The sequence below is a fragment of the Cervus canadensis genome, chromosome 18, assembly GCF_019320065.1.
Source record: "Cervus canadensis isolate Bull #8, Minnesota chromosome 18, ASM1932006v1, whole genome shotgun sequence".
NCBI lineage: Eukaryota > Metazoa > Chordata > Mammalia > Artiodactyla > Cervidae > Cervus > Cervus canadensis.
The window spans coordinates 57,273,264-57,285,629 of record NC_057403.1 but is presented as its reverse complement, the minus strand read 5'-3'; the positions used below and the strand labels follow the sequence as shown (position 1 = coordinate 57,285,629).

Below are 12,366 nucleotides of genomic sequence, written 5' to 3'. Positions count from 1 at the left end.
CTCTATGTTCGGCTTGAGAATCGAGCCCTGGGTCGGGAAGATCCCCTGGAGAAGGGAATGGCAACCCACTCCAGTATTCTCACAGGAGAATTCCATGGCCAGAGGGGCCTGGCGGGCTACAGTTCAGGGGGTGGCAGAGAGCTGGACACAACTGAGCGACTAACAACAACACACAAAAACAAAAACCTAATTTGAGGTCATCACCTGGAGGTAGGAAGAGAGTCATTGGCACCGAATTATAACATGCTGCCTCCTTAAAATGGAAGGATTTTTGTTATTGACCTAGATTTTTGTTATTGCATTCCAGTAAACATTTAGCCTTTATCTAGACTTGGATATCAAAGACCAGTTTGAACGTCCTGATTTAATCTGACTAGAAACTGGGACAAGGCCTAGACTGACTTTGTCCACAGAAAAGCAAGCCAAACTTCCTCGGCCAATACAAATAAGATACCAGAGGGACTTTATCAGGTATTTGAATAATTACCTAAAGAAATAGACGCTTTCATAATTTAAAAAAAAAACTAGTTGATTAAAAAATTTTTTAAAGATACTAAAACTGACATGGGGTTGCAAAGAGTCAGATATGACTAAGCGACTGAACAACAAACCTTTAAATTTGGGTCCTTCCTTTGTTCAAACTAAATCTCAATAAATTATTATATGTTTATCCCCAAAGGTATAGAATGTATAACCTTTATCTCAACAGTGGAGTTTTTCTTAAGGAAAAAAAAAAAAATTGCGTTCTCTTGTAACTTGCATCAGTTCAAACTGTGGCAAGATCTCACCGGGTAAGTACCCCTGGGCTGAGCAGGTGAGCTTTGTCCCTCGTTCATACTGGTAGATACTTTTCCCTCACAAGCAGACACTTTGACAGGTGTATACATAGTGAGCTTATTCATTATTCTGCAGCCTACAAAGGAGGACTTGAAAAAAACCACTGACTCAGGTAGGCAGTTGCCAGAGCTGGACAGTGCTCAAGCAGTACTGGGTCCAACACCCCCAGTGTGCAGACACAGAGGGAAATTGGGACCTCTTCTTGGGGATGAATTCAGATGGTTTCTTCCTTCAGACAAGAAAGGGTGAGTAGAACCTGAAAACTGCTTCTAGTCTGTAAAGTGTCCAACCTCAAAAGGCAAAATACACCTTTAAATGACGATTGTACTGTAATCATTCCTGCATTTCTGGTGTTTACTTGTAAAGACAAACCAACAAAACTCCTAAACTTAAACAGACAAGACATTACAAAGACCAGTTATGGAAAGCAGATGTTTACAAATAGCCATATATTCTGTCTGCCCATCACTTAGGAGATGGAAAGCCTACAGTTCAAGTATGATCTACTTTAAGCAAATGCAAATTATGTAATTACAGAGCAGCTAAATGGTTATTCACATTGCAAAATGGTTCTTCAGAGCATCTCTCTGCATAGCATTGTCACTTCACATTTAAAATATAACTTATCTACAAACATTTAATTTATACACAACTTCAGGAAGTGTGCACTGGGGTAAAATAAGCGGGGAGGAAAGATGGAAGAAGGAAGAAAGTCACACCTCCATTCCATAACTCTGTCTGGGGCTGTCGAGTTCCCAAACAGTAGATGTAAGACTGGAAGAAGCATGTGTGCCAACAATAATCACAGTGACTTTTTTTTTTCACAGTGACATTTTTTTTTTTTTCACAGTGACATTTAAAAAATAATAATTATTCTCAATCTGCCTCTAATGATGAATTTTGTATAAAGGTAGCCAAAACCTTCCAGACACAGAAACTAGCATGAGGCTCTAAGTATATGAAATCTGGGACACATAAGATACAATGGATATGGCACATCCATCCATCTAATATTAATATAAGGATATGCCACCCTGGACATATGAAATTCATCTGGACAGAGGCTGGAATTTTCTCTTACAACACTGTTTCAATTAAAGCAGATCTCTGTTGCAAGAGAAAATGTGGCAACCAATAGACCATCTGCCAGGTTCAAAGAGCAGGAAAGAATTTGGTCTCAACAAGCCCAGGATGCCTGGCTCGAAGCACTGGGGTTGAGGGGGGCAGAAAGAGCCCCTGCCAGCTGGCTCGGGGGCTGACCTGGGGGCAACCCCGGAGGGAGGCCCTCCAGCTTCCCCACCGTCCACTTGTCTCCCAGGGCACAGATAAGCCAGGCTGAGGCTGAGACTGGCACTACCAGTGTGTGTTTTGTAAATGGCTAAGCAACAGAAGCAGGTAACACAAAAATGTGGAGGTTTTGAGAGTACATCAAAATCCATACTACGAGGTTCAGCTGTCCCCGATCTACTACCAAAAAAGGACCAGGGGAGAGAGGGAAAGAAGAGTGTGCAAGATGAAGAGAAGGAAACGGAGAAAGAGAAAGAGCCTGGGGTGGGGCAGGAGGGAGACAGGGGAGAGAAGATGAACCATGTTCAGACGCTGCTTATTCCCAGGGAATTATATTGTAGCAGCTCAAAGGAGTCTGTGAGTGGAAATGGGAATAACAACTCTGCTCACTGTGAGGGACGGCAAGAGAGGTCTTGAGAACACTTTGGTCTCCAACATTTGGGGCCTGTTTTCCTGCTTGGTCTCTGTGAGGACGCGCTTTGGGGTTTTCGTGGGAGGTCTGGGCTCCCTGGCTTTGAGTCTGGCTTTGTAGTTCCTCGCTCCTTGTTTCTGCAAAAGCTGGAAGGTGGCAAGATAGCAGGGAGGGCACACCAGGTTTTTCTCAGGCAGGAGGGACCAGTGCAGGCAGCAGGGCTCAGGCTCAGCCAGCAGGGGCGTCCGGGCCGCCACGCGGAGGAAAGGCTGCGTTTCCTTGACTTTGTGGTGCCTGGCCAGCTCAGTGGGCTGCTTTTCGCCTGCCCCGTCAACTGCTTTCACTCCAGAGGCATAAGTCACATACTCATCCTTTTCCACACTTAGCCCCTTCTCTTCTGGCTGCAAGAAAAAGTTCTTAGTCTTCTTACTCAGAACATCCAAGCCATTTGCAGGCGAAGACTTTAAGGGAGGGAGGACTAAAAGGGCTTTGGAAGTCAGGGAGCCTGAGGCGGCGAGAATTCTGTCAGTGCCTCTCCAGGGCCTTCTGGGGTCCTTGCCCCTAACAGTCTCCGGGGTGGCCCAGTCTTCCAGGCACCAAATGAATTCTTTTATTTGCAGACTTTTCTTCTCTCCCTGACTGTAGGTGGGAAAGCAGATCTTATTAACTTCCCTAGAGGCCATAGTGGGGCCTGGGGGGGTTCCCGGGGTCTGGGAGAGGCTGCCTCCATCCTTCTCCAGGCCTGCCTCGGCCGCCGGAGCTGGAGCTGAAGCCCCAGACTCCAACTTCCCTGCCTCCGACTGAAGCCTGGCCTCCAGGCTCCCATGGGAGAGATTGACACAGAGTAAGCAGCTGCTGGCACTTTCTCCCACCCTCGCCTTCTTAAGCTTCTTCCTGGGCCAGATGCAGGCAGTTGGAGAAATCTGTCCCCAGCCTCGGACCTGCAGATAAAGCAGTGTGTTACTCTCAGCCTAGCTGCCCCCACTGTGGCCACATCCCCATTTTGACTCTATTTGAATCAGTATTTTTCTTCAGACTGACTTAATTTATTTTAGTTTTAACTTTTCATGCTTAGTTTAGCCTCCTACTACGCCACAGTATTTGTAATAGTATTTTTATTTTTTTATTTTTTTAATAGTATTTTTAAACACTAAAATACTAAGCGATAGTATCTATCAGCACACTGACGTGCTGACTATATATGCTTTTTAGATGTGTATTAAGATAAATTCAGAACTATTAAAATAAAATCAAAACCATACTTGTCCTGCCTGCCAGGCTTTCTTGCACTGCAGGCTCTCTGCGCTTGCCTGCGCCAAGGAAGGCTGTGTGAGGATATAACCAAGAATATGGCTCCTACCAAGAACCCGACCATGTTGGCACCCAGATCTCGAACTTTCCTCCCAAACTGTAAGAAATAAATGTCTGCTGCTGAAGCTGCCCAGCTTATGGTATTCTCTTATAGCAGCCCGAACTGAGACAGGGCTGGAGCATCTCCTGTGGTGGGAGCCACTCTGGGCATTCTACGATGTGGAGCAGCACCCTGGCCTCAACCCCAGTATATCCAGAAACAACCCTCTCCCCTCCCCGCCCTAGCTGTGCCAAGCAATCAGACCAATCCCCTTACAGTTCTAAATTTAGAACTATATTTCATTATTGATTCTAAGAATAGTTTAAGAACAAACCACCGGGTTCTGTGTAGAACCACCAGGATAGAAATCTCTGGTCTCCTGGGGAGTTAAGTAGCAGGAGTTAAGTTAGGTAGCTTGAGTTAAGGGAACTGGGTTCTGGAGTCCAGAAAAGCTCGGTTCAAGCTCCTGCCTTGACCACTGCCTGGGAGATTTTGACACATTTCATTTTTGGTGCTTTGGTTTCCTTTTCCAAAAAGTGAGGCTATTCATAACACCTGAGAGGGTGAATGAATTGATGTATGTGAAGCATTTAGTACTGTGCTTGCCCAGACAGAATGGTCATAAATACTCAAAAGGTACTGCTATTATCATCATTAATATTCTACCTGTTTCAGAGGTTTCTGTTTCATTGCTTACACATTTTTTTTTTGGCAACAGTAACTATTTCTGAAAATAGTAAAAGGCTTGTGTCAAAACCCTGACATGCACAAGACCTAACTCAAGAAAATACTCACCGCTTCTTCCCATCCAGTTCCAATGACAAACTCTTTGGCTTTTTTATCCTGTTCAAGTGTAACGTCACTGACACTGAGAAGACAACAAACATGATTCTTTTCACTTCTTTCATCTGGACAAGTATAGATTAATTCAGTTTCTTCTGTGCTTTGAATTTCATAATTTTCACTATTTTCTAATTCAGTCTCATTTTTGTGACTGAAATCCATTACTGTGATGGTTGCTTAAAATCTTTAACATCTTCTTCCTGTGGTTTAAAATGCAAATAGAACTTAGCTTTTAATACTGCTTTCTTTCTTTTAAAAAACCAATTCAGTAACTCAGGTGAAACATTGTCAAGACATGTTCAGGAATAGACAGAAGAAATATTATGAAACCATCCATTGCCAACTATTGACATTATAAAATATAAGGCTAATTTCAAAGACTTGTGGATTTAGGACTTCCCTGGAGCTTTCACTGCAGGGGGTATGGGTTCTATCCCTGATCAGGGAACTAAGATCCCGCATGCTGAATAGTGTGGCAAAAAACAAATAAAACACCTGGATTTATTTAAAAGAAAAAAAGATTCATTGTCCATTCTTATCTTCCAAACTCATGTAAGAGATGAAAAAGCAAAAATATGCAAAAAGCAATCAAAGGTCAATTAAAAGGGTGGCTATGTGATTTCTTACCAGTTACATGCAGTTTTCCTTCTATTTGGAATGCAAAAATCTGCAGTGGTATAATACTGATTTTCTGATGGTAAACTTATGCCTTGTTTATAGATTTGAAGTAAATCAGAGCTCATGTTCTTCCACTTCTTGACTTCCACAGAGCTTTACAATCTGATTTGGTTTAAGAGTCACTGGTATAAAACATACATCAAAATCCATATGTTTCCAAGAAAATCACATTAAGGAAACACAACGATCACAGTGAAAATGCTCCCATGGGAAAATGCATTTGCAGATGCAACTAGAAAATTGGATTTGGAGTACAAAGCAGGAAGGCACACACATGTATGCCAGAAGATATTAAATTCTATGACATACGCTATTGAAGTGGCTAGAACCAAAAAATGTACAAAGAAGAAAATGTTGACTGAGGTCCAAGCCCCAAAAGTAGATAGATGTCTGGATAAACAAGAATAAACCCAAAGAAAGCTGATGCTTTTCAAGATGAAAAGGCCAAAGGAACTTAAGATATTTAGAAATGAAATAAAGAAGATGAATGAAAATTTAAAAAAAAAAAAAGATGAGTGAGAGTCTAAGAAACAGAGCCTATGGGAAATTCAGTGTGATACAGAAAATATCTTTTCTAGCAGCATGTAAACTAAACAGCGGTGGAAGAAAATGATCAGCAAAAACCCTGTAAGTAGGGGCCTTCCCCAGTGGTCCAGTGGCTAAGACTCTGCACTCCCAATGCAGGGAGCCTGGGTTCAATCCCTGGTCAGGGAATTGGATCCCGCATGCTGTAACTAAGACCTGGCACAGCCAAAAAAAAAAAAAAAAGCCTGTAAACTAGCTTATTATTTTACCAGTTGAACATAAGCCATTATGACTTGCTTCAAAATAATCCTGCAAGGAGGTGGGGGTGGTTGGTTGTGGTTAGAGAGAGAATGAGGAAATTTAAAAAGCCACAAATTCTGTTTGTTGTAGAAGGGTATGAGGACATGGAGGTTAACTGCACTATTCACTCTACTTTTGGGTCACTGTGAAATTTTCCATAATAAAATGTTTTTTTTTAAAGCCATCATGTTAACAGAATGGTTTAAGAAATAAAACATGGGATAACAGTGGAGGTGAGCAAAGCATGAATTCTGATCTTAAGCAAACTGAATAAATGTATCAAAGAACAGATTACACGGTTTGGATAATTTTAACTGGGGTAAAGACCTTGAACAGGGACTTAAAGAGAAGAAATGTACCAAAGGGCAGGGAAAAAAATCAGACAGAAATTGGAGAATATAGTTTACAAAAATGATTTGGAAAAGTGAAAGTGAAAGTCGCCTAGTTGTGTCCAACTCTTTGTGACCCCATGGGCTATACAGTCCATGGAATTCTCTGGGTCAGAATACTGGGGTGGGTAGCCTTTCTCTTCTCCAAGGGATCTTCCTAACCCAGTGATAGAACCCAGGTCTCCCACATTGCAGGCAGATTCTTTACCAGCTGAACCACAGGAGAAGATCTGGAGACACTCCATAAATAACTGGCCAATTACTCTAAGTAAAAGGACTTAAGGCTTTCTCATTGAAATTACTGAATACAAAAGAAGGCATTGGAAATGCAGGAGGAAAAGAAAAAACACAGACATTACCTTTAGGATCTCTGACCCCACGTTGTGATGATGTCATTTGTTAATGAACTGAGAAGTACAGAGACTACCAAATGCCTCTTTGTTAGACATCTGGCAAACTCAATGGAGCTTTGACACCCTAACCAATCTGTAACTTAGAATACGAACTGCCCTGCTCCTGAAAGGAACAAAGACTTCATTACCACTGGTCAGTGGCAAAGACACACCAATATTACAGCAGTCCAGCGAAAGGACATTATCTTCTGTTGCTACACTCACAGATATGTTATATAAAAGTTAAAATGAGGACCAGTTTTATCAAATTTTGGTTTGGTTTTGTTTTTAATGGATTATGTTTTTGGTGTCATGTCTAAGAACACTTTGCCTAATATGCAGATGACACCACCCTTATGGCAGAAAGTGAAGAACTAAAGAGCCTCTTGATGAAAGTGAAAGAGGAGAGTGAAAAAGTTGGCTTAAAGCTCAACATTCAGAAAACTAAGATCATGGCATCTGGTCCCATCACTTCATGGCAAATAGATGGGGCAACAGTGGAAACAGTGGCTGACTTTATTTTTCAGGGCTCCAAAATCACTGCAGATGGTGACTGCAGCCATGAAATTAAAAGACGCTTACTCCTTAGAAGGAAAGTTATAACCAACCTAGACAGCATATTAAAAAGCAGACACATTACTTGGCCAACAAAGATCCGTCTAGTCAAGGCAATGGTTTCTTCAGTAGTCATGTATGGATGTGAGAGTTGGACTATAAAGAAAGCTGAGCGCCGAAGAATTAATGCTTTTTAACTGTGGTGTTGGAGAAGATTCTTGAAAGGCCCTTGGACTGCAAGGAGATCCAACCAGTCCATCCTAAAGGAGATCAGTCCTGAGTGTTCATCAGAAGGACTGATGTTGAAGCTGAAACTCCAATACTTTGGCCACCTGATGTCAAGAGTTGACTCATTTGAAAAGACCCTGATCCTGGGAAAGATTGAAGGCAGGAGGAGAAGGGGACGACAGAGGATGAAATGGTTGGATGGCATCACCTACTCAATGGATATGAGTTTGGGTGAACTCCAGGAGTTGATCATGGACAGAGAAAGCCTGGCATGCTGCAGCCCATGGGGTCGCAAAGAGTCGGACATGACTGAGCGACTGAACTGATGTTTATTTGGGTATATCTTAAAACACCCTATTCTGGCCCATTGACCTCTGTCTCTTCATTCACCAATATCATAATGATTCCTATAGTTTATAGTAATTTTTAAAACTGGGTAATGTGATTTCTCCATTTTATTCTTCATTTTCATAATTGTTTTACCTATTATAGTTCCTTTTACATTTCCTGATAAATTTTAAAACCAGCTTATTAATATCTATAATATATCCTGCTCCAGATTCATATCTTGATATTCAACAGTTACTCATCCAACTTCTTTGAGATTGTCTATCTATTCTTGGACCTTGTATTTTGTATTTTCATAAATGTTTCTGAATCTAGAAAATTGAAAACAGTTTTAAGAAAATAATTATAATGTTTTAGTTCTATCTTCAGTTGCTAAGTCGTGTCTGACTCTTTGCGACCCCAAGGACTGCAGCACGCCAGGCTTCTCCATCCTCCACTATCTCCTGGAGTTTGCTCAAACTCATGTCCATTGAGTCAGTGATACCATCCAACCATCTCTTCCTCCGTCCCCAAATCTAGGACTTTTCCATTCCCAGAGTCCCTGGACTCTATTTTCAAAGACCACAAATGTTCTTATTTTAGGTAGTGACATTTATAATATACATAAAGGTCATTTGCTTCGTACATCACCTCTGATGATACCAGATCAGTGTGGTACCAAGAAGCTACTGCTGGTCACCAAAATCTGTAGAGAAGTATTATCTACATTTCTTCTTGAAGTTAAGCAGTGCCTTGTGACTTATTTCGGCTAATAACAGGACTGAAATCATATGAGTCACTTCTAAAAGCCAGTGATTCCCCACCTTTGCCATCATATTTTGCCATCACAGTTGGCAAAAGAGTCAGACATGACTTAGCACCTAAACAACAACAACAGTAATACACACACTTGGGCGCATGGGCTTCAGAAACCGCAGCACAAGGGCTCAGCAGTTGTGGTTTGCAGGCTTTAGAGCTCAGGCTGAGGAATTGTGGTGCTTGGGCTTAGTTGCTCTGCGGCTTGTGGAATCTCCCTTGACCAGGGATCAAACCCCTGTCTCTTGTATTGGCAGGTGGATTCTTATTCACTGCAACACCAGGTAAGTCCCAAGGACCATTCTTCAAAAGACTAAGAGTATACTTGAGTCAATTCAAAGACAAAATTCTCATTAAATGTAGGCTTAACAGTGTATAATTTATGTTCATTGAAACTGGGTAAAAGAAAAAAACAAAAACTTCTGCAGTAATTTTTCTACAATATTCCTAAAAGATAATGTACTAAATTCAATTCTGCAAATCCTCCCTCCACTAGGTTTCCCATCCTAATCCCTGGGACTATTCCATGAATAAGTTATGTTACATGGCAAAAGGGATTTTACAGATGTAATTATGGGTACCAATCGGTTGACCTGATGACAGGGAAACAATCTTGGTTTACTGGGATGGGCCTAATCTAATGATGTGCTGTGCTTAGTCACTCAGTCATGTCCGACTCTGCGACTCCATGGACTGTAGCCCACCAGGCTCTTCTGTCCGTGGGGATTCCCCAGGCAAGGATACTGGAGTGGGTTGCCATGCCCTCCTTCAGGAAATCAAATGATATGTGTCCTTTAAAAGCAGAGTTTTCTCTGGCTAGCAGCAGGAGCAGCAGCAGCAGAAGTCAGAGATTTAAAGCATGAGAGGAATTTGAGACATCTTAGTGACTTTGAAGAACGCTGACACTCTTTCTTTTCGCCATTATCTTTGCCACATTTTTGCTATCACTTATCCATATAATCAGACTACGAATGGCTACCCTCAATTCCTATACCTCATAGCTCAGTCGGTAAAGAATTTGCCTCCAATGCAGGAGACCTGGGTTGGATTCCTGGGTTGGGAAGATCCCCTGGAGAAGGAAATGGCAACCCACTCTGTATTCTCACCTGGAGAATCCCATGGACAGAGGAGCCTGGCAGGCTACAGTCCATGGGGTCGCAAAAGTCTGACACAACTTAGTGACTAAACCACCATGTTAATTATCTGTGCTTTATGCTTCTTAACATGCCCACAGAGCATAGAAGCTTTGATTATTCATAGAATGATTCCTAGGAGCGCAGTTTCTACAACCATCCCTCCCTATCAGAACATTTCACTCCAATCCCAGTCTCCCAACTCTTCTGCTTTTTCCAGTCACGTTCATTACTCATTAAGTGCCCATGAGATGCCTAGCACTGGTGGTGGTTGTTCAGTTGCTAAGTCCTGTCGACTCTTGGTGACCCCCCCATAGACTGCAGTACTCCAGGCCTCCCTGTCCATCACCAACTTCCGTGGTTTACTCGAACTCATGTCCATTGAGTAGGTGATGCCATTCAACCGTCTCATCCTCTGTCACCCCTTCTCCTCCTGCCTTCAATCTTTCCCAGCATCAGGGGTCTTTTCATGTCCATGGAGCTGTTGTTGCTATTTGACCTCTGCCACCCGCTTCTGCCATCCTCTGCCACCCGCTTCTCCTTCTGCCTAGCAAGGGTAGTAAAATGGTAAAGCAACCCCAGTCTTCCCAGCTCTCACACAGCATGCAATGTATAGGAAAATTCAAGTCTTCAAACACACAACTCTCGCCACCTGTTTCCAAAAGCCCAGGCACTTGACAGCATGGCCCCCCACCCTTCTTCCAAGACCTTTCTTTCTTCCTTCCTCCTCTCGGCCCTCCCCTTCCTCCAGCATCCTACCTGGCCACAAAAGATGCCTCCCCTTCTTTCAATAGCTATGCCCTCCAGCGAAGCGCCCCCCACCAGTCCCACCCCTTCCTCCAAGGGCCGCTCCCTCACAGGGCTCCGCCCTTTCAGCGGCTCCTCCCACTGCCCCACCCCCTCCGCACCCCCTCCCCAGACCCTGCCCACTCTTCTTCAGGCCCAGCTTCGCCTCTTCCTTTTACCTCCGCGCCTCAGAAGGCAGCTCCCTTCCCAACTGGGCAAGGCGTCTCGCTCTGCCGCCGGTGGAGTAGTCTGGGGCCTCGACCCGGAGGCGGGAAGCGGCCCGGCCGCTCACACCCTCCTGAGGGGCCAGCGGGGTGGAAGGTCCCGGGCAGCTTAGTCCCCGCCGGCGGGCTACAGGGGCGGTTGCCCTGCGTTACCGACGCGCTGAGGGCGGGGCGATAGGCGGTCCCGGGGGGGAGGGGATTCGCGGCGGAAGTGACGTATATTCACCCAGCGCAACAAAGCTCAGCGCGGGAAGCGGCTCTGACTGACCGTGGTTGCCGCGTGCTCCCGACAGGCTGTGCGCGGCCACGAATCTTCCACCGGCGAGTGAGGAGCTCACAGCCCGTGAGCGCGCGGGAGGTCACGTGGCCAGGTACCGTGTCCCCTTAGGCGCCCGTCAGGCCTTAGAGTTAGAAAGCGAAGGCTCAGCTTTCTCTCAGAGAGCCAGGGCCTCGCCCTCAGCACCGTTGCCCGTGGCGCGGTTGGTTCTGTGATGACGGGTGAATAGTAGTATCCCTGGTCTCTACCCACAAGGTACCAGATGAAGGAAATTGTCCCCAGACTTTGCCAACAGTCCCCAGATTGCCCTTCGCCACATAAGGACTGTGCCGGGGCGGCACAGGCCAGAAACTTCACAGTAGGCGTTTAAGCCACTTATTTGACTGGGCGGGACTAGTTTGCACCCAAGTTTTGTAGCAGTGCAGCCTGTGAAGTGGGCGTTGGCATGTTTTCTACAGATGTCAAAAATAGCCCCACGCCGTTAAATCAGCTGAGGAACTCGTTGAAGACCGTGAAGGGTCCCCGTCTCCTCCCTTCCCACTTTTGGTGCTGGTACTTTCGAGCATCCCAAGGTGCAGCCTGGAATGGGAAACTGCCCGAAATCAGGCATTCATGGTGGAACGCAACTGAGTTCTGGTCCCAAAGCCTTTCTGCTTTTAGAAGTGTAAATATTACTGCTTGAGAAATATAAGCCTTTTATACCACTGTGATTAAAAGCTGTTTGGGCTACCCTGGTGACTAAGATGGTAAAGATTCTGTCTGCAGTGCAGGAGACCCTGTTCAATCCCTGGGTTTGTAAGATCCCTTTGAGAAGGAAATGGCAACTGACTCCAGTATTCTTGCCTTGAAAAATTCCATGGACAGAGGAGCCTGGCAGGCTACAGCCCATGGGGTCTCAAGAGTCCAAGGTGATTGACATACACTATATTAATTACAAAGCCTATCAATTCTATGGAAAGACCATTTTTATGACATAAATATGACATTCTAAGACCTTAGAACAACG

General features: G+C 44.3%; 1 protein-coding gene across 1 annotated transcript; it reads right to left on the bottom strand.

Moving 5' to 3' along the window:
• Window positions 1–262: 262 nt before the first annotated feature.
• On the bottom strand, window positions 263–11,231 carry C18H16orf46 (chromosome 18 C16orf46 homolog). Its single transcript, XM_043436673.1, has 3 exons — window positions 11,039–11,231; window positions 4,683–4,930; window positions 263–3,477 (listed from the first exon to the last, which is right to left on the bottom strand). The coding sequence occupies exons 2-3, from the start codon at window positions 4,890–4,892 to the stop codon at window positions 2,470–2,472; spliced, it is 1,218 nt and encodes a 405-aa protein (XP_043292608.1). The 5' UTR covers window positions 4,893–4,930; window positions 11,039–11,231; the 3' UTR covers window positions 263–2,469.
• Window positions 11,232–12,366: the final 1,135 nt, after the last annotated feature.

Excerpts from the sequence above, each read along its gene's own strand:
- C18H16orf46 (XM_043436673.1), bottom strand. The coding sequence starts at position 4,892 with ATGGATTTCAGTCACAAAAATGAGACTGAATTAGAAAATAGTGAAAAT. Across the intron at positions 3,478-4,682 it reads GAACTGGATGGGAAGAAGCG|GTCCGAGGCTGGGGACAGAT; the intron begins GTGAGTATTTTC and ends CTTTATCTGCAG.